Raw genomic sequence first — 26,948 nt, forward strand, 5'->3', positions numbered from 1 at the left:
CCTTGGGCAAGTTATTTCATGTAAGTCTTGGCTTCCTAGTCTATAAAATAGGGATACTACATAACACATTGTACACCTTAAACTTACACAATGTTATATGTCAATAATATTGCAAAAAAAATAGTAAAAAATAAATAAATGGGGACACTACAGCATGGCTAAGCCTTGAAAACACTATGCAACATAAAATAAATCAGACACAAAAAGATAAGTATTATGAGATTCCACTTACATAGGTTTCCTAGAATAGGCAAATCATAGAATCACAGAGAGAGAAAGTAGAATAGAGGTTACCAAGGGCTAGGGGAGGGGGCTTTAGTTTTTGTTTAATAAGTAAAGCATTTCTGTTTGGGAAGATGAAAACGTTCTGGAAATGGATGGTAGTAGAATGTTGCACAACAATGTGAATGTATGTAATACTACTGAATTATACACTTAAAAATAGTTTACGATGGCCCTGGCTAGTTTTGCTCAGTGGTGAGAGTATCAGCCTGAGGACCCAAGCGTCGTGGGTTCGATTCAAGGGCACGGACCTCAGTTGCAGGCTCAATCTTTGGCCCAGGTCTGGGCCTGTGTGGGAGGCAACCAGTCAATGTGTCTCTCTCACATCAACATCCTCTCTCCCTCTCTCTCTCTCTCTCTCTCTCTCTCTCTCCCCCCCCCCTTTCTCTCTCTCTCTCCACACACACACTTCTCTCTCCCTCCTACTGTCTCTAAAAATCAATGAAAAATATCCTTGGGTGAGGATTTTAAAAAATAGTATAAAATGGTAAATTTCATGATATGTATACTTTACCACAATAAAAAGAGATGGCCATAAAGGAATGATAATAAATTAAGTTATTGATTCAAAATGGGGATAAAAATTCCTGCTCCCTAAGGTGGCTGTGAATATTTTTAGTGAGATAATATATGAATAGAGCTTACTTAATACAGGGCCTGGCATGTAGCAAAGGTTCAGTAGATGGAAGTATCTCCTGAGTGACAGGGATGGTAACATGTCACAGGCTGTGCGGAGCGGGTGGGTTGTTGTATACCAAGGCCCGCCACATGCGCCCAGACCTGATCAGATCAGCAGCTTCTCAGTTCCTGGAGGTGAGGTGTGTTCCAACTGTCCAGGGATTGACACCCCCCTCCCCCTCGCCCCCCGCCCCCGTTCTACAGCTAGTCCTAGAAGAGGCTGTCACTCTTCAGAGGAGCCTCCTGCTCCATTCTCCATCAGAGGAAACACAGGGCTAGGCCAAGGAGCTCCTCTCCAGGCTGTCCCGTGGGGGAGGTGAGAATACCACCCACCAACACAGAGACAGGAGAGGGGAAGTCCCCGCTCCTCCTGAGGACCCAGCTGACCTCAGGCTCCTGCCCAGCTTATCTGAGTCATCCCACCGGCATGCAGGTCTGGAGCAGCTGCTGTATCTCACTCACCCACATGCCCTCTCCTCTCCCCTCTCCTTCGAATCATCTCCATTCTACACAAAACTTAGCCAATTAATTACAGAACTCTTCACAAAACACAGCCTTAAACATTCTTTTAAAGAAAACTCCCACAGTTGCAAATAGCAAAAAACTAAGATTATTACACAAAATTAAATTTAATTTCAAAATCACCCCTTTGTTCTCCCTTGAATTTATTTTAACATTGATGAAGCGAATATAATTCTGATTTCTAATTAGTTTTAGCTCCCACTGGTACTAAGCTGCTTTAGGTTTTAAATGTTACAAAGACTCATTAAAGGCTTTTCTTCTCCTGTTTTTCTTAATCTTTCTTCTCAACCCCCATGAGCAAAAATTACATCTAGCTTCATTTAATTTTTATCTTTAAAATGTTGATGAATAAATAAATGGTTTTTCTTTGAAAATGGTAATGATGAAAGCACGCATCTGTGGGATGGGGATGGGTGGGCAGTTCTGTGGGGATTTGCTTTCCTAATTGGAGTTTCGTAAATGGTCGTCACTTCTGTCTGTCACTGTAAGGCCATGAAAATCTCCTGCTGAAAGCCTGGGGGGAAAGCTCAGAAAAACATTTAGTTCCAACTAAATGAGGTTGTACCTATAGAATATTGAATGAACTAGTTAGTCCTGAGCAAAAAACCAAATGAGCAACAGCAACAAATCTCACATCTATTTAGTGGGGGGAAAAGCAACAAGAGTTAACATTAAATGCTTGAATTTACAGCCTATTGTTTGAAATATGCAGACACAACACAAGTGACCTTTGAAAAACAACTGACATCTTGTGAAAAGATAAATTGGGAGATTTGGGGATATAAATTATGTACATAAATCATAAAAAGGCCATATTAGAAAAATAAATATTACAGAAGACTGAAAAAAGATAAAATAACATAATTTTACCATCCAGAGATAACTACATTATGAACTCTAATCCTATTCTATTATTCTGTATCTCTCTTCATATGTATGTGTATGTGAGTATGTGTACACTAGAGGCCCAGTGCATGAAATTCATGCACGGCGGGGGGCGGGGGGGGGAGGAGATTGTCCCTCAGCCCGGCCTGCACCCTCTCCAATCTGGGATCCCTTGGGGGATGTCCGATTGGGATCGGGCCTAAACCAGCAGTTGGACATCCCTCTCACAATCCAGGACCGCTGGCTCCTAACTGCTCACCTGCCTGCCTGCCTGATTGCCCCTAACTGCTTCTGCCTGCTAGCCTGATCAACCCCTAACTGCTCCCCTGCCGGACTGATTGACACCTAACTGCTCCCCTGCTGGCCCGATCACCCTCAACTGCCCTCCCCTGTTGGCCTGATCTCGCTCCCAACTGCCTTCCCCTGCCGGCCATCTTGTGGCGAGCCATCTTGTGACGACATTGCATGAGGGCATGACGCCACCTAGGCTTTTATTATATAGGATACTAACGTTGAATTTCGCACTATGATTTAGGTGTGCAAAACAATAAAATGAAAAGAACCTTTATTTCTTCCCTGTAAGTGGATCTTATTTTGTTCTCTAGAATGTGCCTTGCCTCTGGTTACTAGGCTCCCACAATCTGACCTCTTAATTGCAACACTAGTGCTATTAGATTCCCTCCCATCTGGTCCTTTCCATAGCACTTTTCCATTCCTGCCAAAGTTCAGCCACAGTACGGGCTGCAGGTGAGGTCACCTTGCTATGAACTGAATGCTGAAACCCTAATCCCTAATGTGATAGTGTTTGGTAGATTTACATGAGATTATGAGGGTGAGGCCCCCACGATGGGATTAGGGTCCTTAGATCAACAGTAAGAGAGACCAGCGTGACCCTCTCCAGCCATGAGAGGACAGTCACAAGACAGCTGTCTGTGAAGCAGGAAGTAGACCTGCACCTGGAACCACCTTGATCTTGGACTTCCCAGCCTCCAGGACTGTGAGAAATAAACGTGTTGTTTAAGCCACCCAGACCATGTTATAGCAGTCCAAGTTTACTACAATGCCTCCATTTTCTAGCTGTGTAATTTAGGATAATTTATTTACCTCCCTGTGCCTGGGGATAACCTGTGATTTGATAATAACCCTACCTCCATTTTTCAGTTGTTGTGGGGATTAACTGAGATAACATGCCAGCTTTCATTTATCTACTAAGTACAAAATAGAAGTCAACAAATGCTAGTTCCTGCCTCCACTCTTTGTCTGCCTAGATCAGTGGTCGGCAAACTCATTAGTCAACAGAGCCAAATATCCACAGTACAACGATTGAAATTTCTTTTGAGAGCCAAAATTTTTAAACTTAAACTTCTTCTAACGCCTCTTCTTCAAAATAGACTCGCCCCGGCCGTGGTATTTTGTGGGAGAGCCACACTCAAGGGGCCAAAGAGCCGAATGTGGCTCGCGAGCTGCAGTTTGCCGCTCTGTTGACTAATGAGTTTGCTGATCACTGCTGTAAGGCATTACCCTTACCCAGAAGTTTTGACTTCAGGTTAAAGACATTAGTACAATATTAAAATGTTTTTTAAGTGTTTTTCCCTAAGAGAAACAGACTCAATGCAGTTAAAGATCGCGTTCTCTCTCTCAGGGGTTAATTGTCAAGGAAGAGCTGAAAGTGTTTAACCTTAAAGGGAATGGATCGTTTCATCTGAGGTGAAGATATCAGTGTGTGTTTGGAGGGCTTTCCAGCCCCTCTGACACAGCTCATGAACTGCCACTGTCTCTACAAGAAGCAAAGCGCCCTGTAAACTGGAGGTTTGCTTGTCTCTATTGTCTTATTCTTTATTTTTAAGTTAGCTTATAATTGAGTTTTATAAGTTTGAGGATTCTTTTATGACTCAGGATAAATGCATAAACCATAGCTAAATAACAACAAAAAAAAAAAAACCAAAAGAAAACCAGAAAAAAGGAATGAATGAATGTCTCTACCTTAAATTCCCACCTTAGGCAGAAAACACATGAATAGAACTGAGTCTACAACTGTTTCTCCATCAAACACTGCAAATGATCACTGAGGGGAAGCAAAGGGCCCCTTGAAGCCTAAATCAGGCTTCTTTGCTTTTCTGCAGCTTCTGTAAGTGTTCGGATCTCCTCAGCATCCCACTGCCTCCACCACTCCAGGCAAGCACGCTCTTAACTTTGCAGACCCATTCTACCTCTTCTGGACTGCTGGCCAATTAACTTCGGTGCCAATGTCCACAAAGTCTGCCAGGCTGCATTTTGTCCCCACCAGTGGGCTCCTAAACCATCTCCCAGATGGGTAGTATGCCAGGAAATTGTGGAACCACAAACACCTTCTTCTCCCTGGATGCCCCTTTACCTGCAATGTTTTTCAGACAATTGCTCCAAAATATCAGCGGTGAGTCAGACCTAGCCATCAAGAGCACTGAGCTGTGTGGTATTAAATTGAGAGGTGGCCTGAAGGTAAAGTTAAAGTAGCCCCAGCTGGCATGCTAGTCACGAATCTTCAAAGCTGGGTGATAGTATCTTTTCTGGGGCGTCAGAAGCTCAGTAAAGAACTTCCTGCCGCAGATTGGACAGCGCGGGGACCGGGGGGTGGGGGTGTGGGGGTGGGTGAGGGGCAGCAATTGCCTCCTTCTCTAAGCAACCAAGTCTTCAGCACTGACACCGACACCCACACTGAGTGAGATCTGTGCCTCCTTACCCTGGACACGCGGTTACAGCCAGTTTCAATGTGCTTCCGAGCTGAGTTCAGCTCTGGCTCAGCTGGGCCCCAGGACCTTGGGTGTGTCACTTCCTCGGACCTCAGTTTCCTCCTTTGAAATTCGGACTTGGCACTAGTCAGGTCCTGAGACCTGCCCAAGCTCGGGAGCAAGCAGGGCGCTTGTTCAGGGAGAGAGTCCAGCCGCGGCTCCTGAGATGCCGGCAGTGTCCCCGGTAACACTGGATTTGGAGCTCGCTGGGTCTCTTCCAGCTCTCAGATTTAAAGACACACACAAAAAAAGTGTCCTGGGTGGGGATAGAAGATGTTTTTACTGCAAATGCCTTGCTGTGTTCTAGGAAAAGCAGGCCAGCAGGGGGTCTCAGCACGTTGATGCCTGAGGCATTTCTATTACCATTTGCCTCTTCACAAAAAGGCCTACACCTGTCTCCTTTCCTTCCATCTGTTTCTGTAGCTCCTGTAAATTGCATCTCCTTCCTTTAGCGCAGTGGTTCAGCAAACTCATTAGTCAACAGAGCCAAATATCAACAGTACAACGATTGAAATTTCTTTTGAGAGCCGAAAACCGACTTCTGCACCTGGGCCACGAAGTTTCAATCGCACTGTACTTGCACGCCCGCACGTGGTATTTTGTGGAAGAACCACACTCAAGGAGCCAAAGAGCCACATGTGGCTCGCGAGCCGCAATTTGCCGACCACTGCTCTAGCGGGAGGGAGTTGGCACATCTTCCCCTGAACTAGTAATAGGGTATCCAGATGAAGTGGACACACACACACACACACACACACACACACACACACACAAGTCAAAGCCTCATGTGAACTTTTTTTCAGCAAAAAAAGTACAATAGGCATCTGTCGTCTCTCTGCTCTGTAAAAACCCTCATAAACCAGAGTTCCTGTGTGTTTCTCTATGTGTGGGGAGCATTGTTCAGCTAGGTGTTTTTATTCCACATTCAAGGCCGTGTAATTTCCTCTCTGCAGCATCCATCAGCAAGGTGAAGTTCCTCCTCCTGTGGCTCAGACTCAACGTGAAGGTAACACGAGAGCCAGCCAAACAAAGAACTTGTAGCCCAGTGAGCAGCGCTGAGAGTTTGTGCAGGATTACCGAGCCCCGTCCGGATATGGAAAGAGCTCTTTATGTAACCGAACCTGAGCTGCTCCTGCCTCAACTCATCCTCTGTGGTTTTGAAGAGGAAATGGAAGTGTGTGTGGCTTTGACAGTTTGCTGTTATCTGCACCATAATTCGTAAGGAACCCAGTGGCTCTAAGTAGCTTCCCCCTCCAGGCTCAACCCTTTTCCATAGAGCCTCTGTCGTTATTATTATACACAGTATGCCAGGAGGGACACAGGATTCTCTCTCCCACCCCGGAGATGCATTATCTCATTTTCAAAATAGTCTCTGAAGCCACAAGCACAATAGCCCTTACATTTAATTCTGCCAAGTAAAAGATTACCGGGGAAGCAATCACATTCTAACATTTCATCATCTTTTTGCTGCTGGGACATTCCCCTCCTAGGCACTGGGGAGGTTATTGATGGTCCAGTTATAGACCTTGTTTCCTTTGCAATTGGAGGACCAAACCGCTATAATTTATAGAGGTCTCTACTGGGTAAAAAAGAAAAGTGAATTAGACCCGTTGTTTCAAAACAGAGGAAGCAGCTGTGACTCAGGTGCTTCTAAAGAATATTTGAAATCAATATGGATGGTGAGAGCGTGGGAGGTGTTCTTCAATCCAGTTCCCAATGGTCTTTTAACATCTATGTAATGACAGCACCCCCTCTGCTTTCCCCCACCATGTCCTCAGAGCATTTTACCATTTTGAATCTTAGTTTCCTTATCTGTGAAATGGGGCTACTATTTCTTACTTCATAGGTTTATTGAGAGGATTCAGTGCCATAGCTTGGGTAAAACATGGGGACAAGGCCTGACCTTAAGAAATGTCAGTCTTCATCCCCCTAATTTCCTCCTTTCTACACCTGTCCTTTCATATGTTGAAATTCAAATCCTTGTCTTGTTTCTTTCTTCTCCAAAGTGATCATTGCATTTTCTTTTATAATTTCCCAACAGTTTTCTTCAAGAGCCTAAGCTTTCATTGGGCGGTTCATTAACTTCCCCAAGCCTTTGAAGTGAATGATTTTGCAATGCAGACTGGTTGTGTCTGAGAGTGGCCAAAAAAGCCTAACTTGCTACCAAGAGGGATTTAAATGAAAAGAGAATGATGTGGCAGCTGACCTTTTGAGTCTTGAACTTCTCACCATTCACAATGCATTCAATAAATCACTTTTGAACATTCACTATGTTCAAGGCATTGTTGTAGATGCCGAGGAAACAGCAGTAAACAAGGTTGACTTAGGTCTGCTCTTCTGGACCTCACCATTCAGTGAGGACAGACCCCCCGAGTCTGGCTGCTATAACAAATACCACAGACCGGGTGGGTTAAACAACACACATTTGTAACTCACAGTTCTTGAAGCTGGAAGTCCGAGACCAGTGTCCCACCATAGCTGGGTTCTGGTGAGGGACATCTTTCTGATTTACAGACAGCTGCCTTCTTGCTGTGTCCTCAGATATGTGAGAAAGAGACCATCTCCTGCCTCTTCTAATAAGGGCACTAATCCCATCCATGAGGGCTCCATCTTCACGACCTAATTAACCCCCCCACCAAGGCCCCACCTCAAATACCATCACCTTGGGGTGTTGGGCTTCAACATATGAATTTGGGACACACACCTATATTTAGCCCATAGCAGACACTTAATGATAACACATAAACCAGATCATCTGATATCTAGAAATGAGATGAAGATAAAGCAAGGAAATAAGACCAGGAGGGATTGAGGAGGAATCCTTCAGGTAAGACAGGGGTGGGGAACGTCAGATGGGAGAAATCATTTGGTCTGGCCCTGCCAAGGCATTAGAGGTGAGTTAAATAAATGTTTGACCAAATATAGCAGGCTAATTTTTATTTTTAAGTTGATCATTTTGTATGGCCCACGAATGATGTTATAAATATCCCAATGGATGTTATAAATATCCCAATAACCCTTGGCAGAAAAAAAGGTTCCTCACCCCTGAGGTAAGAGATCAGAACAGCCTTAGATTTCTCAACCAGGGGCTGGGAGGAATTGGAAGGGGTGGGAATGAGAAGCCTTTTTTATAAAGAAAAAAATCCCAGGATATTGTTTGTTTTTAAATTATCTTCCAAAAACCCATATCTTCACTACAACTTAATGAACAAGGTATCAGATGCATTTGTGGCCCATGCCAATGTACTCACACAATTTGTAAAATGTATTAATTTCCCAAGGTAGTAAGTGTGTGTTAATGTTGTATGGAAAAGAGCCTCTAAAATTGAAACTGCTTAGGTGGACATCAGGGGTTTTAAAGTATTCTTGGGCCTGAACTTTCACTTGTTCTTTGATGGAACTATTGGCAGAGGTGGGAATGGCACCAGGGATTAGACCAGTGGGGTCAGACCAGACCTGGGTTCAGCACCCTGGGTACTTGAGTTCTGGCTGGGAAAGAATTCAGAGCCAAGACTCAAACTATAAGAGAACATTTATTTGAGGTGGAAGAAGTAATCTGTGGAAGAAATGGGCTTAGGAAACAAATTGTAAAGGCAAAGGAGGGGCCCTTGGAGAGCACGCTGGGACCTTCATTTTGAGGGTTTTTAAAGTTTTGGGAGATTAGGGGGGATCTTAGGGGAGGATCTCAATAGAATATTCATCAGTTTATGCTGATGTGCCAAAATGAGATTTATTCCCTTAACTTCATCGGTCCTTGGGTATGGCTGGCAAAGGGCACTAATTAGACTTCTGCTATCTCCCTGACTAGGGTAATTTACGCTATTTACCCCCTGGCTGGGGAGAAGTACAAACCATTTGCTCTTAAGTGCCCTTGGTTTAGGGAAGATAGGATTTACTAGATGGCTGCAAACTGCTGCTTAACTAGCTGTCTCAGTTTCCCTATTCCGCTTGTCCTGGCTTACTAGCCTGTCTCATAACTGCCTACCACAGTACTAGATAATATTTGACGACCATATTTCTATCATTTGGGAATTATATGTAGGGGTATTTGCCAATAGCCCCTTTAAAAAGATTATTTCTTGTTTATCCCTGTGGAACTCCAGGGACCAGCACATGATAATTGGCTCTCGATCAATGAAGGGGCAGATGGCTCTGTTATTTGGTTGGCGCTATGACTGCCCAGTGGAAAAGCTTTATAATGGTGATGATGTGAACAAAGAAAATCCTTGGCATTCTCAAGCTGGGTTCATTTCAAAAAGCATGTGCTGCCCTGGCCAGTGTGCCCAGTAGTTAGAGTATCGACCTGCACACCCAAGGATCAATTCCCAATCAAGGGCACATACTTCCATTGCAGGTTAGTACCCTGGCCTCTGGTTGGGGCATGTGCAGAAAGCAACCAATCAGTGTATCTCTCTCATATTGATGTTTTTCTCTCTCCCTCTCCCTCTCCCCTTCTCACCTGCTGAAAGCTAATTCCAGCATGTCAGCAGGGCTGAATCGTCTGGAATGGCTGAGGGCATTTCCCCAAACCTGAAAAGGATGCATAAATGATTGCTTGCAGCCGGACAGCTGAGGGCATTTCAATCTACATGTTATTGCCTCCTGCTGGCCAAACACCTGAACAGCCGAAGGCAGTTCCCCCAATCTGACAATGGATTCTGTATACTAAACCTTGGCCTTTGATGTGTATATCTACCTTGCCTTAGGACAAATTGTGTTAATAAAGAGCAAGGGGTCCGGAGAAGGGGAGAACTTGGTTCCTTTAGCTAAGCCTTCTCTGGCCCCCCAAAATGCCTTCCAAAATTATGTTTCGTCTCTGGACTCTTTAATAATTTACAGCAGCCCCTTTTCCAGATTCCTGAACCCTTCAAGATGCTGGACAAGACCCCTGGCACTCACCCTCTCTAAAAAAGATCCATGGAAAAAATACCCTCGTGTGAGGATTGATAACAATAACAACAAAAACACATGTACTTAACTTCTCTGATTTGTTGGTGCTGTGGTAGGTCCTAGGGTTAGAAAGAAAAGAAAAACAGCTCAGAAAGAAAAGAAAAACAGAGAGGGATGTGGTAAGAGCAAAGCATGGCTGGGGAAGTGATGTGAAAGAAAAGGACATTTTAGTTGGTAAGGAGGTATAAGGGAAGAATAAAGACATGAAACCTAGAGTAGTGGAAATTTTCTAATAAAAGTATACTATATAGCAGCACTTTTTTAAATTACCTTTTAAACATCATAAGTTAATAAAAGTATAAAGCTAACATTAAAATTGCCTATAATGCCGCTGTGCTAGGGAGTTAAAAAGACATGAGCGAAGCAAGGACGATGGGCCAGGTGCTGAAGGTCACCAGGTGGAAAGCCCAAGAGCCTAGCAAAGGACAATGTAGGTGGGACCCTGCCCCCAGGGTGACCTTTTCTCCCCTAGCGTGTGGCTGGTCATTCGGTTTAGATCCCCTGACCTTTTATACCACTGGTCATTTGGTTTAGGCTCCCTGATCTTTCCTCCCTAGAGATAACATCTAGGCCTCAATCGTATTTCAGCTCCAGGCCCAGAAAAGCAGGAAAACCAGAGAAGTGATGCCACGGTTGACCTCAGGACCAGCTGCATCAAATAATGACCCCCTGCCCTGGTGCCAACTTGAGAGTATAGGTTGAGTAAAACCCATGTGTTGTGGAATCTAGGCTGGACCAGAAATGTTCACCCTATCACCATTACACCATTTTCATCTCCATGATTACCACTTATTGAGCACTTACGATATTCTAGGCACTTACTATCTTATTTTAACCACCAGAGTTCTAGTTTTGCAGCTTAAGGGTGCATAACATTTACCTAGTGCAGGTTCTCACCAATCCTCCTCCCTTCTGATTCATTTGCACTGGGTTGGGGCCTGGAAATCTTAATGTTCAATAAGTGCCCCTGGTAGAGACATGCCAGGAAAATGAGGCTTAAAGAAGATAAATAACTTGTCCAAGACCTTTGACCTGAGGCAGTCTGATGGCAATCCTTCCTTCCAGGGCCCTAGAGAATGTTCTTTCCTAGTGTCTCCCACCTCTCTCCCCTTCTCCCTGGCCCCCTCTGTGCCTAATGTCTTTGTGTTGTCTTATATTCTTCAAAAGGGAGTACATCTCAGTAAGAACTAATCTACAGGTGCCCACTTCCAAAATGACACCTCCATACTTTTCTAATTCTTTCCCTTTATCCTGGCATCTAGATCATTTCTATCAGGACCCTCTGCATCACCTGGGAGTTTGTCAGAAATGCAGAATTTCAGGCCCCAGCCCAGACCTACTAATGCAGGATTAGATGTCTAGGAGATTTAAATACACATTAAAGTTGGAATAGATGCTGTTCTAGACACTTCAGCCAGACATTGATCGGATTATTCGATTAAATGATTCACCATAAAAGCAGTGATTTTCAACCCTGGTTGCATTGAATCGTCTGATGCTTGAATGTTGATGCCTGGGCCCATCCTCAAACCAACTAAATCAGAATCTGTGGGGGTGTTTACTCATCTATATTTCTAGAAATACCTGGGTGAGCCCTAGCTGGTTTGGCTCAGTGGATAGAGTGTTAGCTGGCAGACTGAAGGGTCCCGGGTTCAATTCTGGTCAAGGGCACATGCCTGGTTTCGGGCTCAATCCCCAGTAGGGGGCATGCAGGAGGCAGCCAATCAATGATTCTCTCTCATCTTTGATGTTTCTATCTCTCTCTCCCACTTCCTTCCTCTCTGAAATCAATAAATATATATATTTTTAAAATATATTTTTATTGATTTTTTACAGAGAGGAAGGGAGAGGGATAGAGAGAGAGTTAGAAACATCGATGATAAGAGAGAATCATTCATTGGCTGCCTCCTGCATGTCCCCTACTAGGGAGTGAGCCTGCAACTTGGGCATGTGCCCTTGACCTGAATTGAACCCGGGACCCTTCAGTCTACAGGATGATGCTCTATCCACTGAGCAAAACTGGCTAGGGCCAAGAAAGACCCTTTCTGATTTTGAGTCCTGTCTGTATCTCCAGCCCTGTGTTCTGCTCTCCCACACCCCACACTTTGGGGTGTCCCAAACTACTGGCAGTTTCCCCAAACACATCCTGTTGCTTCATACCCTGTAGGGAGCGGCTCTAGGGTCAAGCCTCGGGCTGACCTGTGGCAGGGCCACAAACCAAGTCCCAGCCTGGAGGGCAGAGCTCTCCTAGCATTGTTAAGCCTGACCTTGTAGCTCCCTAATTCCTTCCTAAGTAGCTAATGGGCTGTGGGAGGTGCAGCAAGTGTTGCCAAAACAAGAACATTTGTATACATGCTAATCTTGTTATAATCAGACTATAAAATAAACAGAGCTGTATCAGCTCTGGGTCACTGTCTTTCCATCAGAGGACAGCTGTCCCACCTGGCCCCAGCTTTTTCCTTCTATCTCTGTGTCTGTCTCTTTCTTTCATTTTCTCAATCCCCAGCCACCCCTACTCAGGAACTGGACTGCTCTCTAGCCACACTGGATACGGAAAAGAGAGAAATATTTATAATACCCCATGACTTTGCCCAAATTCTCTCTTCCTCCATTCTTTGCCTTATCAAAGACATGACTCCAAGCCTTCCTCAATCCCACTATTCTTGGAGGGAAATTTTTTGTTTTTAAAAGTAAAACTTAAGGTTTTTGTTTAATGCTTTCTAGTTATTTGTATTGTCAGCCACATCCCAAATCCAGGGTCCCAAGCAGACCTGGCCTATTGTCTCCTATAAGTCTTGTCTTCCAATAACCGCACTGGGAAAATGTTACACATCAGAATGTGCTAATTCAGAGATGACCCTTAAATGTTGTTTAAAGTTCATTTATACCCCAGCAAATGCAAAGGCCAGTGCCTCTGGGCAAGAAAAGTAATCAGTCTTGTCTCTTACAAACTTATTGTATGTACCTAATATACACAAAACAGAAAACCTCACCTTTAATAGAAAGGAGTTTTCAGTACATCATGAATCTTACACATTTAAAATGTGATTTGACATATAAATTGCTTTTCTCACTTTTGATAGATTTTTAGAAGTAGCATGAAATGAACATTGTTTTTTGTTTTTTTTTTTCCCATTTATTTCTCTATATTGAGAATATCCTTCCTCAAATAGAACATGAGGAAATTTTTGGATTTACATGGCATGATTTGGTGACCCATTTTAGAATATGTAAACTTTGGATCAAATTGAATGAAAGTTTAAAGGTCCCTGAGAAAGGAGTCAGACTTTCTCTTGCATAAGTAGTGTGACCTCTTCTAAGAAAAAAGTCTAAACACCTCTGGAATGTGTTTAATTTTTTTTCTCATTTTTTCTTATAAACTTTCAAGAGACAGGAAAAGTAATACCCAGGATATACATTTCTTCTCTTGAATCCTCTGACCTCTAAATTCTCCCTGTTCTATCTGCTAAGAATTGAATTGAGGGAGACAAGAAATATTATTCTATTTTAAAAAAAACAAACATTAATAGTTGGGAGGCTCCCGGTCAAGATGGCAGAATGGGTAAATGCAGTACTTGTTTCCTCCTACAACCATATAAAAATTGCAACTAAACTACAAACCAACCATTATTCAAACTGCCTGAAGTCTAGCTAAATAGAAGTCCTATAACTCAGTATGTAAAAAAGAAGCCACATCAAGACTAGTAGGAGGGGCAGATATGGGGAAGGGCTGGTCCCACACCCACCTGTGGTGGATAACAATCAGAAGGGACATCTCAGCTGTAGAGGTCCCCCTGAAGGTGGCGGGATCCGAGCCCCACACCAGTCCCCACAGCCCAGGGTTCCAGAGCCAGGAAGAGAAGTCTCCATAACTTCTGGCTGTGAAAACCAGTGGAGATTGTGGCTGAGATGGATATCTGCTGGAGTCCCAGGCAGTTCCTCTTAAAGGGCCTGTGCATGAACTTACTACTTCTGAGCTCCAGCACTGATGCAGCAGCTTGAAAGGCTCTAGGAACATATGGGGAGGAACTGAATTGTCTGGCTTCAGGACAGGGCTGGAGGGGCAGCTTTCTTCCAAACCCAAGTGCTGGCAAAGGCCATTGTTCCTTTGCTGAGCTGAGCCCCCCAGACCAGCAGGCAGGTGCCATATCTGAGTCTTCTGGCTAACACACTGTTGGCCCACCCTGGTGATTCCCTGAGATCCCACCCAATCCAACTTTTGGGCCCACCCAAGCCCTTTCCAGTGGCTTTTCCATACAGATGGCCTGTCTTGTCTCATGCTGTTGACTTTCCTAAAACCTCTCAAACAAGTAGTATCTGGCCTTGGCATGCCCTGTACCTCTTGCTACATGGCCCCAGGTGGGCACCAGTGGCAGCCAGCCTTGGTTCACAGTTGGCCTCTATCAGGAACCCCTAAGCCCAGAGAAGTAGCAGTTATCTGTGATTCCTTTGTAGCTCTGGGTGGCCCTGGGCAGGGCACAGGCCGCAACTGACGTTTGGCCTGTACCTCCCAGGAAGCCCCAGAGCGACCACACCCATGGACAGTTTCAGACTATACCAAAACACCACCAACCACCTCCACAATCAACACACTCCAGGGGCAGACGCAGCAGGCACCAGAGCCCTGCTGAAGAAAGTCCTGCCCTGTGGGGTCAGCCCCTGCATAGGGGATGCTCCACTGTAGTTGCTGCCAGCCCTCACAGCTGATCAGCCTGGGGATAAATCCCTCCCATTGACATGCCAATAGCTATCCAGGCTCAACGACAACAGGAGAGCGCACATAGCCCACAGCAGGGGAGGGGGTGTTCGCCTAAAGTGACCGAGAGGCTACACCACTGGGTCCTACGGGTCACCCATTACATAGGGCCACTCTACTAAGCCTTGGAGGTATAGCAGTTCTACTTAGTACACAGAAACAAACAGAAGAGGCAGCCAAAATAAGGAGACAGAGAAACAGAACTCAAATGAAATAACAGGAGTAATCTCTGCTTAGAGCTCCTTCCATTTGAAGCAGAATCAGAAGCCACTTAATTTCTTTAATAGGAAAGAAGCTCAAAATATAACTTAAGTATGATGAGCATCTGTCTTAGAATTTTATGACTCGTAATGTAAATATCTGTGTTTTCCGATGGTCTTAGGCGACCCTGCTAGCGGTTCTAGCAGGGTCGCCTAAGACCATCGGAAAACACAGATATTTACATTACGATTCATTAACAGTAGCAAAATTACAGTTATGAAGTAGCAACAAAATTAATTTTATGGTTGGGGGTCACCACAACATGAGGAACTGTATTAAAGGGTCGCGGCATTAAAAAGGTTGAGAACCACTGCATTACAGTATCTATAACTTTGAAGGGGTAAATGAATAAGTAATTAACTTTGGATCTATTTCTGCCTTTAGATTAGCTTGCTGCTTATCTCTACTTTCCTTTCTTCTTCAGTTGTTCTACAAAGTAATCATTACAAGCAACTGTCAGGGCTGCCACCCTGACCACAAATTCATTAAAATCCACTTCCTTGTCCTTATTGGTGTCCAGGTCCTGCATTAGCTTATCAATCAACTGAGGGTCCTTTTGGCACAAAAAGGAAAAAGAAAATGTCTAACTCCCAGGCTTTGAGATTCATAACGACAAGTGAAATCACATCTTCCTTTTACCTACATTGAATTTTTTATTTTCATTTTTAGCTCCTAAGGACGATTTCCAAAGGGCTATTTGCAGGAAGGTTTGAACCAGGCGCAGATTCTAAATGAGTCTAGCACGTTGCCCCAGGGCCACATACTTCTGGCTCAGACCTAAACTCTCAGGAGATCAAACAGCAGCTCATCAGGACTGAGAAAGCGAGAGCGAGGGGCTAATGCTGAAAATGCACTCACTACACGACATCACAGGTCAAGGGCCAGGACTCGGGGAGGGAGGCAGGGAACATGGAAAGAAGGCTTTGCAGCCAAAAAGGGACAGTGTGAGCGGCTCTACCAGTCACCAACAATGGGACTCTGAACAAATCACTTAACATCTTCAATATTTTGTATATGTAAATGGGGAGAACGAAATCTCCCTACAAGTTTAAGGGATATGTCAACATACTTTTAAATGTGCTTAGCATCAGATTGCTATATTTAACAAATAAAAAAACAGGACACTTAGTTAAATGTGAATTTCTGATGAACAATGAATACTTTTTTTTAGTATACTGCATGGGACATACACTATTTTATCTGGCAGCCTTACTGAGCACAACACCTGACCAAAAAAGAGGCACCCGGTAAAGGGTAGAACTTACAGAATGACGGCAGTTATGGGTGGAGAGTAAAGCACGGAGCCCACAGAGAGCAGGGCCTGGAGAGGGTAGGACCGTGAGGTACCCACCCTTCCTCTGATTAGTGGCGGATGAGATTCTAGAAGTAGTTCATTTCTTCCAGGATTTCCTCACTGCCCTCTCCATTAGCTGCCAACCGTTAAATGGTTGGAAACTTAAATTGATCAAAATCAACTTGATCAAAAGCAATTATAAATTTCACTTGAATGAATCAAGGTGTAAGTCTGACCAACTGAGCCTTTTATTCTAAATCTTAACGAATACAGTAGCCAAACTGAATTTGAAGGAAAAAAAATTCCTGGGGAATTCTAAAATCACTAAAAAGGTATTGTGAAGAATTACAATATTAACATACAGCATCCATATATATAAAAAGCCAGGGGCTGTGACAACTGAAACGACCAGATGACCAAACAGCAGGCTACGTGGGGCGACCAGGCCTGCAGGGGGGGCAGTGAGGGACAACCAAATGACCAAATTGCAGGCTGTGTGGGGTGACTAGGCCAACAGGGGTGGGTGCAGTGAGGGGCAACCAGGCTGGCGGGGGACAGTTGGGGGTGACCAGGCTGGCGGGGGGGGGGGGGGCAATTGGTGATCAGGCCAGCAGGGGGGCAGTGAGGGGCGACCAGGCCCGCAGGGGGGAAGGCAGTTGGGGCGATCAGGCTGGCAGAGGGGGGCAGTTGGGGGCAATCAGGCTGGCAGGGGTGGCAGTAAGGGGCAACCAGGCCGGCAGGGGGGCAGTTAGGGGCAACTAGGCCGGCAGGGGGGCAGTGAGAGGTGACCAGGCCGGCAGCAGGGGGGCAGTTAGGGGAGATCAGGCCAGCAGGCAGAGGCAGTTAGGGGTGATCAGGTTGGCAGGGGGACAGTTAGGGGCAATAAGGCAGGCAGGCAGATGAGCGGTTAGGAGCCAGCGGTCCAGGATTGGAGAGGATGCAGGCTGGGCTGAGGGGACTGAGCCCCGCCCCGTCCCCCCTCACCCCCCCCCCCCCCCGCGTGCATGAATTTGCACTGGGCCTCTAGTGTGACTATAGTTAACAATACCGTATTGAATATTTGGGAGTTGCTAAGAGAGCAGTAGATCTTAAAAGTTTTAATAACAAGGAAAAAATGTTTGTAACTATGTATGGTGGCAGATGGTAACTAGACTTATTGTGGTGATCATTTGACAATATATACAAATATTGAATCATTATGTTGTATACCTAAAACTAATATAATGTTATATATCAAATATACTTCAATAAAAAAGTTCTAGAAAAAAACATAAATTACCATTTGCTCTATCAATGTAATAAAAATAAAATTGTTATTTGGAATCCAAAAATAAGTTCCTAAAAAATGACCGTTAACATTTTTTTACTTACGTTTTTCCCATAGAGGGTGGGAAGAAGACTGGTGTAAATACAGTCACTGTAGTCTTAATGCAGGGTTTGTATAGAATAGCACCATGCAAGGGCAGTACATCCTGCTCAAGTCCATTTGAGGCAGCTCCATAAACATCAGAATGAAGAGTTTTAAACCTCGAGGAGGCCCCAAGCACTGCCCTATAAGGTTTCATGTGTAGATTTATTAAACTAACTCCTGGCTGTCTTGAGATGTGAATCAGTTTGCTACCCAGCTGGTTACTGGCCAGACACACCCTTTCCATCAATCCCTATCAGCCTGTGCTTGGTTGACAAAGCTTTCCGAGTATTTGTCATTCATTAGAAAATTTGCTGCCACAACATAGAGTACCCCAGGCTTCATTTCTGGCCCCAAAAAACAATATCAATTTACAGTCACCTGGACAAAGCTCCAGGTATAACTAGTTCTATAACTATAACTAGCTACATCTTTGCTGCACCAGGATGTTGAGAATGGATGAGAGCCTCACATAGAATTTACAATACTTGGAAACCCACAGGTGATACAGGAAAGGCCGCACACGGACGATGTGCACAGAAAACAAAGGTGCCCGTGTTTGCGCCCGTGTTTCCGATCTCCATGTAAACGGCGCTGTGTCTGTGGCAGAGGCACAGGAGACGAGGTGCACAGAGGCGGTCCTGGAGGTGCACCTCGCCCGCCCGGACCGAAGGGGCAGGGCAGCTGGGACTCACCGGGAGGCGTCCGTGAGCTCTCTCTGCAGGAGCATCTTCATTCCCCTTGTTGACCCTGAATCTGTCCCCTTCCTGGCAGGAGCAGCGGTGGAAGATTCTAATCGTGGTGTCCGTGGCCCTCGCCAGCCCGCCAGCCGGGTGGGCAGGTTGGCAGCAGCACTGACGCTGCCGGTGCAGGCCACCAAACTCAGGTGGGGAAACACGGACACTTCCATTAAAACAGAACAGCAACCAGACAACCAATACGGAGCCGTATTAAACACAGGCTAAAGATAAAAAGAGGAAGAAAACACCTAACGTCTTACTGGTTCCGCCAAGGCACAGCTCGGTCAACAGGTGTTTACAATTAAATTATGGGCCTGTATAACCAAGGTTTCCACCTCGGCACACCTGTTCCCCGGAAGATGAAAATCACCGAGACAAGAGATTCAAATGGAAGTGCCTCGGAGCCTGTTTTTAATCACCAGAAGGAACAGGTGTGAGCTGCTGCCCCAAGGGCCATAATAAGCAAGGGTTGGTGCCCACTGTGTGCATTAGATGAGAAGGCAAGGAGGGGGAGAGGAAGCCTTCAGGGACCCCTCACTATAGGGAGTAGAAATGCAGTCAGTTGCTAGGAAGTTGATGGGGGGGGGGGGGGACTAAAAAAGAAAAAACGCTGGTTTAAACCTGGAGGCTGCTCAGCAAAGCCAACAGCAAGGCCAAGGGAATAAGCTCAGAGCAGACTAGTTGAACTACATAAACCAATGGGCAGTTGTGCAGCTATAAAGAAGAATGAGGACGCTCTCTGTGCCGATTCAGAAAGGTACGAAGCAGGACCCTGGCTGTGTAAGAAGGAAATAAAAATAATAATTATATGAGTATGTACTTGGCATTTGAACAAGGAGTCGCTGAAAGGATCCATAAAAAAGTAATAAAAGTGGTAGCTCGAAGGGGCAAGGGGGAAAGAGGGTGGGACAGAGTGGCTGGGAATCCTCGTTTAAACCCTTTCAACTGACTTAACTTTTTCAGTTATAGGAATGCATTGCTTAGTCAGCAAATTGAAATAGAATAACGCTCAGAGCAGCTGTGTATGCAGGAATCCACGGGCTCAGGGGCAAGGGCGGGAAGGAAGGTGCGAGGGGGGAGCATGGATTTCCAAGTGACAGAAACTTAAAGAAAAATGTCACTAGAAAAACCAAAGCCAGAAATTGACCACTGCGCCTGTCCTATCCGTTGAACTCATTCATTTTTCTCTGTTCTTTACCACATTCAGGACTTCATAAATTTTGCTCCCTGTATCTGCTCTGTTTTCTGTCTATTCCCTACATTCTGGTGTCTGTTCCACTGGGAGAGTAGTTTGAATGCCAATTACCTTTATTTTATATTTTTTAAAATATATTTTATTGATTTCAGAAAGGAAGGGAGTGGGAGAGAGAGATAGCAACATCAAGGATGAGAGAAATCATTGATCAGCTGTCTCCTGCACGCCCCCTACTGGGGCTCGAGCCCACAACCCACGCATGTGCCCTGGACCCGAATCGAACCAGGGACCCTTCAGTTCGGAGACCGGCACTCTATCCACTGAACCAAACCAGCTAGGGTGAGAGTAGTTTGTATAAAACACAAATCAACATCCCCACTCCTAGGCATTCAAAGGTCTGACCATGCCCAAAAGCTGACTAAAATGTTGAGTTCTCTCATTCTTCTGTCTTTGTTCTGGGCCCACTACTGGAAATGCTAATTCTACTTACTCCTTAAGACTCAGTCACCCCAACAAAATTAAGGAAAAAAAAAAGACTCAGTTCCAATGTCTCCTCTTGGGAGTTTTCCTGCACTCCAGCCACCTTCCCAAACTCCACCCCTGTCCTCTCTTATCTCCCGGAGCATCGCCTTACCATTTTATCATGGCGTTTATCGCACATTCCTATAACCACTGTTTTCTGCCCATACACTCTTCTCTCTCCAGACTCTGAATGAGTCCCTTGATGGCAGAACTGATATCTGGTTCATCATCGCATCCCATACATTAACACAGGATCAAGAAAACGTTGGAAATGCTCAGAAATCTGTGCTAGTGGATGGAGAGATGAGCAAGTGTTGGGAAGGGAAACTGTGAGATTTCCCAAGAGTTAAGCTTTGTCTAGTTTAATGGTCTAAAGAATTATCTGATTGCCTTTATTCCAAATTTTAAAATTGCCTCATCAAAGGGAGAGAGACAGAAAGAAAAAATGGTCATTTTAAAAACTATAGAGTTTGAATTTGGAAATAAATATTATCAGGTTAAGCTGCTAAAGTCATAAATACACTAAAATGAGTAAGTCTTACAGAGTATGTGGGTCTCAGCAGTATTATATTTATTTTTTATTTTAGAGAGAGAGAAAGGGAGAGGGATAGAGAGATAAAAACTTCAATGAGAGAACAAGTCATCGATTGGCTGCCTCCTGCACGGACCCCACTGGGGATCAAGCCCACAACCTGGGCATATGCCCTGACCAGGAATCAAATCAGCGACCTCTTGATTCCTAGGTGGATGCTCAACTGTGGAGCCACACCAGCTGGGCAGCAGTATTATATTTAAATCATATTCAATCATAAATTAATTTATTTGAAGCATTCAGTTGGCAGGCAAACCTCTTGATAGAATAGATATTTAAAATTGTTGTATACATATGCACCCCTATGTTCTGCAGCATCTATACTAATAATAGCCTAGGTGGTCATCACGCCCTCATGCTGTGATGCCCTCATGCCATCACAATCCCACAATCCATCACCAGGAGGCTGCGTGCACAGAAGGCACGCGTGGGTGGGTGGGGACTTGACCCTGCGTGCGCGGTGCAGAGACGGGGTCCCCCGGCTCCAGCCTACCTCTTTGGGGCGATCGATCAGGGCACAGGCCAGGCTGGGGGACCACCCCCCGAGTGCATGAATTTTGTGTACCAGGCCTCTAGTTATTTATAATAGTCAAGATATGGAAGCAGCCTAAGTGTCCGTTGATTGATGAATAGATAAATAAGATGTGATATTTATACATATTTAAAATGGAATATTACTCAACCATAAAAAGGAATTAAATCTTGCTATTTGTAACAATATGGATGGAATGGACATAGAGAGTATTATGTTAAGTGAAATAAGTCAGACAAAGATAAATTCCACATAATTTCACTTATATGTGGAACCTGAAAAAACAAAACAAACAAAGCAGAAACAGATTCATAGATACAGAGAACAAACTTGGTGATTGCCAAAGGGATTTTGGGGTGGGTGGGGGGAGAGGACCATGGATGAAAAAGTTGAAGGGTATTAAGAGATACAAACTTCCAGTTATAAAATAAATAAGACACAGGGAGGTAATATAAGAGAAATAGGGAATACAGTCAGTAATGCTGTAATAACTTTGTGTGGTGACAGAAGATAACTAAGATGTATAGTAGTAATCACTTTGTAATATATATAAATATCAAATCACTATATTGTACACCTGAAAACAATACAAGTCAATTGTACATCAGTAACAATTGTAGTGTGCTAATCTGATTTGAAAGATGAGAATATGGCCTCTACATCCTTTGTTCTTGAGGTGCAGAAACAAGGTAGTTTCCAGTTGGTTACTGCTTGGCTTTAAAAGCAGAGCTAGCGCCTTAGCCGGTTTGGCTCAGTGGATAGAGCCTGTCCATGGACTGGAGTCTGGGGTTCGATTCTGGTCAAGGGCGCATGCCTCGGTTTCAGGCTCCATTCTGGCTCTGCTGGCGAGGCAACCAACCGATGTGTCTCTCTCACATTGATGTTTCTCTCTGTGTGTCTCTCCCGCTCCCTTTCATTCTCTCTAAAAATCAACAGAAAAAATAGCCTCTGGTGATAACAGAGCTATTTCCTTTGTGCATGCTGCCCCCTAGTGTCAGGCTGTGGTAGTGCATCTGGAAGCCCTCTAATTCCCAGAACATGCTTGCAGGCGTCCTCAAACTACGGCCCGCGGGCCACATGCGGGTGTTTTTGCCGTTTTGTTTTTTTACTTCAAAATAAGATATGTGCAGTGTGCATAGGAATTTGTTCATAGTTTTCTTTAAACTATAGTCCGGCCCTCCAACGGTCTGAGGGACAGTGAACTGGCCCCCTGTTTAAAAAGTTTGAGGACCCCTGCCTGAGAGTGTTTGAGTGACCCTTCTGGGCCTGTGATGCCAGCCAGGCCCAGCCTCTGTCCGTCAGGAGCCTTTCAGAAACAAAGATCGTGTCAAAAGGCTCTAAATGACTCTTTCAGGCTAGGGACACCTGTCTACAGGTGACTAAATCCCAGGGTGGGTGGGGGGACACACCTGCTTATAGCACAGAAGGTCCCCATAGCACCTCACTTACTCTATTAATTATTACACTTTACTTTTTAATTTCTGGCATGAATCATAACCCTGAGGGCTAAGAGATACAATTTACCCAAGATAGTGTGCAAAGAATGAGAGAAATGGAAATATCAGATCTGGAGGAGCTTAAAAGTAAGGATTATTTTAGAAAGAAAAAAAGCTAGCACAAATCCACAGGTGGGAGCCAGCAGGAGAGCTGTTTGAAAATGGGGCTTTGACCATGGAGCCTGAAAGGAAGGATATACGTGAAAAGCTGGCCATCCTACCAAGTGGGACAGGACTGCCACCCTTCTCCGGCTAGAGACAGCCCAGGTGCCTGAGCCTGCCAGCGATTCCCGGAAGCGGCTGCCTTGGGGCGAAGGCCAGAGTATGAACAAAATGGAACCAGAAGCATGGATGCATGGAACAGACTGACGGATGCCCGAGGGGAGGGGCATGGGGGTGACTGGATAAAGAAGGTGAGGGGAATAGCTAAAGAACACATATGCATATTCACGTACATGGACAATAGTGGGGTGAAGGACAAGGGAGGGGGAAGGGGGGAAGTAGGGAAAAGGGGAAGCACCTGCAATAATGTCAACATTAAACATTGTTAATAAAAAAAATATTTTTTGCCCTAATGGTTTGGCTCAGTGGATAGAGCATCGGCCTGCAGAATGAAGGGTCCCAGGTTCGATTCCCATCAAGGGCACATGCCTGGGTTACTGGCTCAATCCCCAGTGGGGGGCATGCAGGAGGCAGCCAATCAATGACTCTCTCATCATTGATGTTTCTATCTCTCTCTCACTCTACCTTCCTCTCTGAAATCAATAAAAATATATTTAAAACAAATTTTTTAATGGAGTGCTTTGAAAGTTATAAAATTGACAAAAAGCACTTGAACCACCCAAATGTTGATTTGGCTATAATACTCACTGACTTTCCTACCCAGTTTACGAAGCCTTTTTCACACACACTATGAAGTAGCAAGCAATGGCCCAGGCCTGCGAAAGATTATAAAGACAAATGCCCCGAGCAGTACTGAGGAGTACATTGCGGAGTGCTACTAAATAATAAAGCAACCACAGGTGCTGGGTGGACCTCCTCTTTCACTGCAGGGAAACAACTGCCTTGGGCTAAGTACCCTTGAAGTTCCTTCCTCGGATTATTTTTTTTTTATTCCAAAATTAGTTTAAGGATCAGTGTGTGCATTTGTATGTGTGAGCGGGCTGGTGTGCGGGCTTCTCATCCCTCAGAAAACAGTTCAGATAATGAAGGGCATTATCTCTTCAAAGAGAGCCGTGATTGCACACTTTCCTCCTCACCCTGTGGTCCGGGAAAACAGGTTTAGGGAATTTGTCACACATTTCTGTCAGGAAAGTTAGATGTCCGGCCTCCAGGACTACAGGAAGGAGAGGTCCCTTCTCCTTCCCTTACGCGATGACCCCCGTGCTGAGTGAACGGCACGCTCCCTCTCCCTCTCCCTCTCCCTGCGCACTAAAGCTGAGAGTCAGAGAGAAGAGGACTTACAGAGGCAAGAGTTTCCTTTCGCCGGCCAAACATTTATTCCCCTGGGTGAAACGAGATTTCTGCAAGTTGCTTCAAGATAATCAGGGTGTGGGAGGTGGTGGGAGGTGGTGGGAGGTGGTGGGAGGGCGGGCAGCGGGCAGAGAAGCCAACACACCACAAGGGCCGTGGGCCATCTGACTGTTGAAGCTGGTGCTGGGTCCACGGAAGTTCTTTAGACAATTCTACTTTTCTATAAGTTTACATTTTTCCTTAATAAAAAGTGTTTACACACACACACACTTCTCATCCCTGGGGATGAGGGAAACATTAAGGAAACTGGAATTATTTCACTGGAGGAAGAGAGTTCACGGAATGGCATTGAGTATATGGAGGAGCATATAGAGGGGAAGCTGCCACTGGCTTTTTGTCACTGCTAAAACCAGATGAAAAATAACCTAAACAAAATAAAGGAATAAATATACTTCCTAATCATGGAGGCTGTTCAACCCTGAAATCAATTACAAATTCTTTAATTTGCTGAAAACGGAGAGTGAAACTCAGTTACTCATATTGATGGCCCAGCAGCAGAACAGGAACGCTTATTAGTTGCCCAGATTTATTCTTGGGCCGAAGGAGGTGGGTGAATTGATCTGAACCCTAGCCAGTCACATTAACTCGATGAACGTAAGCAGGTAGAACGTTTTTGGGCAAGTGGCATGCTTCCATGCCACAGGTCTTCATTTTAGCTCATTGATTGTCAGGACTAGCTCTTAGCAATTCCAACAATTCCACTTCCATTGTCAGCTGAAACCACACCCCTTCTCTGCAATGATCCCAGGGGTAGCCAGCCTTCAGAACAGCCCGCCACCCCCCACCCCCCGTGATCCTGGTCTCCCGGCATTCACACCTTTGCCTTGTCTCCTACACTGAGGGAGCTGACCTGCGTTACCAATAGGATACTGCGTGTGACTTGGGAGACTAAGACATAAAAGACATCGTGGCTTCTGCTTTGCTTCCTCTTGGACCACACACTCTGGGGGCCGTCGGCGGCCATGTTAGGAGGACACCAGGAAGCCGCGTGGCAAAGAACTTAGGCCTCTGGCCAGCAACCAGCACCAGCCCGCTGAACCTGTGATGAGCCCCTTAGAAGCAGATCCTCCAGCCATAGTCACATCTTCAGGTGTGACAACCTGCGTTTTGGGAAACCCCACACCACAGCCACAGCTGCACAGCGCCCAATTCCTGTCCTACAGAGCCTAGGAGGTCCTAATGCCGTTTCAAGCTGAATTTAGAGTGAACTTTTATGCAACAATTGATCATTTAAATATTAAGAATTTGTTAGTTACAGCTTAGGTGGTGTTGTTTTTTACATGACTATAATAATGGTACAATGTAAATAAACTGTTCCTTCCATGAGCAGTTCTCAGAGATAAAGATGGGAGTGATGCAATTCCCTGTGTGGCCTCGGGACACACAAGCCCAGCTCTTAGAGCAGGAGCTGTTTCCTGCTTCCTACAGCACCGGCCTCCGCAGGCAGGAAGGCAAATGTCCTAACAATGGCTTCTCTGCCTGCGACCTCTGTGAATCTCTTCACAGAAATGACACAGGGCTTAAAAAAATCACTGTTGAACCAATAGCCACTGTTTCTGCTTGCCTCAGATCACCAAAATAGCATTGCTTTGTCACTCTTTAGTGTCACCTGAACAATATCTGCTTTATTAGAGCCTCTCGGATTATTTCCAAAACTCACATTCGCTGTGAGTCTGTCTGCATGATATGCAACCAGGATTCCAAAATTCTGCTCCGCCGTGCTCCCACTTAGCACTCTGCTCCTTGGACACTCAGTTCACTCGGCTCAGACAGAAAACTGCAGGCCAACTCAAGCAGTAGAGCTCAACTAAACCCTGCAGCTATGACTTCTGCTCCCCACCAGCCCCTTCCCGGCTTCCCACTGTGAGCAGCTGAGCAGGTGGGCCCTCCAGGGAGAGACTCCATTTTAGCCTCTTTCAATAAATGACAGTCCTAAAAAGTTTTCTGTCTCTGACGCTGGGTCTGTAGTGAAGCCCATTCTCCTGCTATTTCTGCCACAAATGGGGTTAGAGATCCTGGTACAGGCACAGCATCTACACTGGCTGCAGGAGCGATGGCTGCAAAGTAGTGTGGACGATGGCCTCTGGGGCTTGGTGGCCACAGAGGGACCAGTTTTCTCATGCAGCCAGTTCTGTGGTGTGGCTTTGGACATCCTTCCTGAAGATTCGCCTTGAGCATTGTTTCTTCACTGCTCTCACAAGAGTTGTGTGAGCCACTCAGGTTCATTTCAGGGAATCCCTTCCCTGCCTCAGCAGCTGGAGTCAGCTTCCATTGCTTGCAATTAGGGGCCCTAACTCCTCATTCAATACAGACTCTGCTAAGCTGGTCAAGTGCCCAGGGAGCCCTCCCAGGGTCCAGAAAGCATCAGAGCCCCTCTCCGCAGGGAACTGGTCCTGATAGACTGGATTTGCCAGTTGTGGGTTAAGTTACAAACTTAACCAAAGTCCCACAGGCTATTGTGTGGCACCTTTCTAGACCACTAGATTCCCTGGAGTATGGCGTTTGCCTCCACATAACTAAAGCTTTCAAGTGTG

General features: G+C 45.2%; 1 protein-coding gene across 1 annotated transcript; it reads right to left on the reverse strand.

Moving 5' to 3' along the window:
• Positions 1 to 15,505: 15,505 nt before the first annotated feature.
• On the reverse strand, positions 15,506 to 20,384 carry S100Z (S100 calcium binding protein Z; the record flags this gene model as incomplete). The annotated part of the gene is given in 4 exon segments (XM_079797798.1): positions 15,506 to 15,665; positions 18,500 to 18,541; positions 18,543 to 18,707; positions 20,374 to 20,384. Coding segments are annotated over 4 exon segments (378 nt in total).
• Between the last annotated feature and the right edge of the window lie 6,564 nt (positions 20,385 to 26,948).

Source organism: Cnephaeus nilssonii (genome assembly GCF_951640355.1).
Source record: "Cnephaeus nilssonii genome assembly, chromosome: 2".
In the NCBI taxonomy this organism is placed as follows: Eukaryota; Metazoa; Chordata; class Mammalia; order Chiroptera; family Vespertilionidae; genus Cnephaeus; species Cnephaeus nilssonii.